The 5,451-nt window shown below is 40.8% G+C and overlaps 1 protein-coding gene across 1 annotated transcript in view; it reads right to left on the bottom strand.

Annotated features, from left to right (window-relative positions):
- The window catches only part of PPP2CB (protein phosphatase 2 catalytic subunit beta), a gene marked incomplete at its 5' end in the record, with an annotated part of 33,101 nt that extends 27,651 nt beyond the window's left edge, over positions 1 to 5,450 (bottom strand). Inside the window, one exon of the mRNA XM_023517019.1 lies at positions 5,352 to 5,450. Coding sequence (XP_023372787.1) covers positions 5,352 to 5,450 — 99 coding nt within the window. The remainder of the gene's footprint in view (positions 1 to 5,351) is intronic.
- Position 5,451: the final 1 nt, after the last annotated feature.

Genomic DNA, 5,451 nt, shown 5'->3' with positions numbered 1-5,451 from the left:
AAAAATTTAGACTTGAAAGATAACATATAGTTAATATTAGATAATGTTTGGTCATTAATAAAGAGACAGCATAGAGGGAAGAAAAGATGTAAAAGACGTCTTCATGCAAGTTACTTTAAACAACTTAGATTAGGCTTTACATTTCACTGTATTTACTTGAAGAACAGCTTAGAAGAAAATCAATTCAAAACAATTAAAAATTCCTATTTAGGTGGCACCTATGGCTCAAAGGAGTAGGGCCGCCAGCCCCATATCCATATATCAGAGGAGGCAGGTTCAAACCCAGCCCCGGCCAAAAACCATAAAAAAAAAAACAAAACCTATTTATCTAATGTAGACTCATACCTCATACATATTAGATTATGTCTGTGATTTTAATACCATTTTTCTGAGAAAAAACTAAACTCAAAGAATAGTCAGAATTTAGAGAAATTAATCAGGCATTAATTCTATTGTCAATTTTGGGCATTTTGGTTTCCTTTCACCAAAGGACTTCATTCACCAAGTCCTTCATAGCACTTGTTCTGAAGAAAAGACCATGAAGGAAAAATTTCTCCAAGATCATTAATATAAGGCATATACTGCAAATGGAACTATTCAATGGAATTTATCTTCATTTTATCAACCTAGGCATACTATTTTACACATCATATATAAAACTGAGAAACGGTGATTTAACAAAGTCTACTTTGTAGTCAATGCCAGTCTATAGCTTGGTTTAGTTCTTTTACCTGTTTTTAAAAGAAGCTGGCTTGGCTAGCATAGAAAACAACTGCAGTATTTGTTCAGTCAGTAGAACTGGGTCTTAACCTCATATCCACTGTAATCATGTCATTCTTTGTTATAGTAAGAAAGAAAAGAGCTATTTTCTACATCACTGAATATCAGATGTTATCAACAGACCACCAAGCCTGGCCACTAATCCTTGCTCAAGGGAAACTGAAAGCACCAGGCTTTTGGGCTGTTAAAACCACTTTTTTTTTTTTTTTTAAAGCTGCAACCTATCACAGAGAGTAATCTAAAAGATTTTTCTCAACTCATTAAATTCACTAATTTTTACCGTGATTTAATCTTCATTAAGATGGTTTTGGACATTCAGGAATTTAAGCATCAAGAATGAGTAAGCAGGGCGCCGGTCCCATATGCTGGAGGTGGTGGGTTCAAACCTAGCCCTGGCCAAAAATGGCAAAAAAAAAAAAAGAATGAGTAAGCCATATCCTACAGACATCTCTGCTTCTTTCAAGGCTAACACCAGGACCCAGAAACACTTCCATCAGTTCCATATAAAATGTAAATATCTGTATTCCTACACAAGCCTCAAAATTTTTCTCCATAGGCACTTTAAAATCATCGTAACAAAGATCTGCCAGCGTACCAACTGCCTAAATTTCTGTCTCTACCTAAAGTATCGTCACCAAGGTTCTTCAGTTACAAAACAAAATTAGGTCAAAGAGCTTAACATTTTTATTTTCTGAGACATGAGTTAAATTTAATTCTAGTTACACAGTGTCCGGAGCAGCACCAGACTAGCTCTCTAGGCACATTACCCTTTTTCCCCCCATTAAGCCCCTTTCATTCTAGGATACGCACACTATCTTAAAATAACTGTGCACACCGCTAATGCAGGAACCAATCACAAAAGCAATTTCTGCGCACACACAGAGTCAAATTTACAATTAGCTTCAAAAAGTAGATTGCTAATTTACTGTTAAAAGCTAATCTTCTCAGAATACATGCCTTACAATTTTATTCAAACAAATTTTCTCTAGGCAGAAATTAACCTCAAAAGCCAGACATTACCGTATCATTTATACTTTTATTTTTTGTAGTCATTCACCCACTGGTACTAGGATAGATTTTATTTTTGCCAATACCTCAAAATAGGCCTTTACTAATATTACTGTGGTCTTGATTTCAGCTGACTCCTTCAGTTTTTAGGCAATCAGAATTAAAATAGAAATATAATTTTAAGGGGGAAAAACCACCTCCATATAATGTAACTTTCTTTAGAGTGGCATTTCCACTAGAATCCCCAAAATCATGTTAGTAGCTGGGACTAAAAAGGCGCCTGCCACAAATCCCGGCCATTTTTTTTTTTAATTGTAGTTGTCATTATTGTTTAGCAGGCCCAGGCCGGGCTTGAACCTGCCAGCCTGGTATATGTGGCTGGTGCTATAACCACCGATGTACGGGCACCGAGCCAGAATCCAAAAAATCATGTTATTACAAAAATTAAACAAGGCCAGCCTAGTGTGGTGGCTCATGCCTATAATCTTAGCACTCTGGGAGGCTGAGGCAGGGGGATTGCTTGAGTCAAGGAGTTAGAGGTTGCTGTGAGCTAGGCTGATGTTACAGCACTCTGGGCAATAGAGTGACACTCTGTTCTAAAAACAAACACACCCCCCCCCCAATCTAGTCATGAGAAGTTTTCTAAAAAGATGATTTATGTAGTTAGGTTTGGCTTTGTGCTTCAGTAAACAAAACCTGCTATTTTTCAGGGTTCTATAGCCACTATACATAAAAGTCACGTAAACACATTTATTTATTTTGAATTTCTTTCTAAAAGAGAAGAGAATAGGTTAACATTTAAAACCAGATAAAAATTTTAACCTTTTCTGGCTTGGTACCTGTAGCACAGTGGTTACCAGGCCAGCCACACACACCAAGCCTGGGGGGTTCAAACCTGGCCCAGGCCAGCTAAACAACAATGACAACTGTAACAAAAAATAGCTGGGCATTGTAGGGGGTGCCTGCTGTCCCAGCTGCTTGGGAGGCTGAGGCAAGAGAATCACTTAACCCAGGAGTCTGAGGTTCCTGTGAGCTGTGACACCACAGTACTCTACCCAGGGTGACAGCTTGAGAATCTGTCTCCAAAAAAAAAAAAAAATTTTTTTTAAGCGTTTTTTTTCCCCCCCCTGAAATAGGATCTTGCCCTGTCTCTCATGCTAGAGTACAGTGGTGTCATCACAACTTATTCCAATCTCAAACTCCTGGGCTTAATTAAGATCCTCCTGCCTCATCCCCCCAGGAGCTGGGACTATACAGGTGCCTGTTAATTTTTCAATTTTTGGTAGAGATGGGATCTCGCTCTTGCTCAGGCTGGTCTCAAACTCCTGAGCTCAAACAATTCCCCTACCTTGGCCACCTTGATGTCCCAGAAAGCTAGGATTACAGGTGTGAGACACCACACCCACCTAGCCGTTCTTCATTTAATATTCACTGAGCGCTTATTTCCTGTCATAAGTTTGCATAGGTAAATTTAATACTCATAACCAACTGGGGAGATGGTTAACTATTATCCCTTTCTCACAGATAAAAAGAGTCAGAGGTGCTAGCAAGCTGTAGAGCAAGATTTTTTCATTCAGACAGGCTGAAGCCTACACTTGTTACAAAAGAGGGTAGGGATGTACAATGCAACTAAGGACTAAGGTTGTAGAATGAAAACATACAGTACACACACACTCATGTAGGTATCGCTAAGGTATGCCAAACTGAGGGAAGAGGGCTGCAAAACTAAGCATGGCCCCAAAGACTAGAAAGGAATACTATGGCACTTCTCCATCCCTCTGGTAATTCCATCAAAAGGGGTAGTGGACAAAGATAAACGAATTTCACTTCCAAATCTATGTTTTGTAGATATAAAGAAATCATGGGTAAGAAATAAGGGCACAATATAAACTTATATGTATAAAGTCCTAGGAATTGTTAGTCCAATTGATTTAGGAGCTGAAGTAAAAATAATCTCTCTTGATGAATACAGAAAGCTTCCCCCAGTGATTGATAAGGCTCAAATGTATTTATTTCAAAGGACGTAACACAGTAGTGATACAAAAAGAACGAATACTGTTATTCTTCTCCAGGAATGCATATTAAAATCAGTGGAAAGTCAAAAGAAAAAACTAATTCAACTACCACTTTTTCTGTAACTTCATGTCTAATGCTCATAATAAGGTTAACCCACTGAGCTAATTTCAAAACCACAGATTTTACTTGAAGCTAGAGCTGGAGAGATGTTTACGGTGTTAAGACTCATGAAATTATAAGTTACCCCAAGAAAAGTGGATGTCGACTGAAGCTATATGTAAACAGTTTCTGAAAGAGAAAAACCCCACTTGTTTGGCAGTTCTATTTACAGAAATCCTCCGTTAACAAACAGATACGTGTATTTAACATATAAAGGCCTTGGGCAACATTACACTTATTAAAAATACTATTTTAACCAAGTTCCACATTTTAAGAGTGCCCAAGTAATAAGACCAACAAGATCTTTCCTTCACTAGTGTACATCTGGCATACTGTGACTTCCAAAACATTCTGACAAAATTTTACAAATTATGGCTTAAAATCACCTCAGTCCTCCTTCATGGACTTCCAATGTATTTTCAACATAAACATACATAAAAATTATTTAGGCTACATTATAAAAGATGAGCGAAGAATACTCTAAGTAATGAAGATGGAGAGGGTGAAATAATTCCAGTGGTTAAGAAAACGGCTACAGAATTCAGAAAGCTCCAACCACACAATCAAAAAATGACTCATAGAATTAGTCACCTGCACGTTTTATTACCCTTTGGAAGATAACTTAGATAAACTCAAAAATAACTTTCTGAAAAGTGCCATCCTGCACGAGAACACATACCCCATTTATCATATCAAGCAGGCAGTGTTCCCAAACTTCGGACTTGCTTTTTTGTTTCTGAAAATTAACACCTTACTTCCAAGACCCACTCAGAATGGTCACCATCTGTTTCCACCAAAGTCAACCTCTATTTTAAAAATCACAGTCTGCCATTACGCCCACCTCGCTACAAACAAATGCTTGATGCACGCCGAGCCAGTGCTTTTTGAAGGGCCCCATTCACCTGAGAAAAATTCTGTTTATTAACAAATTCGCTAGTATTTACGTCATCCGCGTTAATTTTCGGAGCACTAGAGCCTGCATTACACTGATTTTCGGGCATTCTAAAGCGCCGCTGCGACTAGTCCACACATGCAAAGCCGGAGCGACCCAACTCCCTCGGCGAGCGCGGGCGACCCTGATCAAACTTCGGGCGTGGGTTTCGGGGCCGCGTTAGTCCTCCCAGCTACAGCGGACCCTCTGAGCCGGTCGTCGGAGCGCCCGGCCGGGGCATGCGGGGGGTCTGGGGCGGAGGCCCCGGGGCAGCTCAACGCCCTGCGTCCTGGAATGGCTCGGTCCCGCACCCGGGAACGTCGGGCCCAGCCCCGCAGGCCCCCGATGGGCTGCGCCGCGCAGCGGGCGGAGCGGAGCGGACCTGGGAGCGGAGGGGAGACCGCGGCGCGCCCCCACCCCTCCCAACGCCCCGCGCCGGTCCTCTCTTCGCTCTTACCTTTTCGCACAGCGTCCGCACTTGGTTTTCGTTAAGCTGTTTACACTCGTTCAGCTGCTCGACCCACTGGTCCAGCTCCTTGGTGAACGCCTTGTCGTCC

Source organism: Otolemur garnettii, unplaced genomic scaffold, assembly GCF_000181295.1.
Source record: "Otolemur garnettii isolate 467f Iridium unplaced genomic scaffold, OtoGar3 scaffold00102, whole genome shotgun sequence".
Lineage (NCBI taxonomy): Eukaryota > Metazoa > Chordata > Mammalia > Primates > Galagidae > Otolemur > Otolemur garnettii.
The sequence above is the reverse complement of the archived record's forward strand: the minus strand, read 5'-3'. Positions and strand labels throughout refer to the sequence as shown.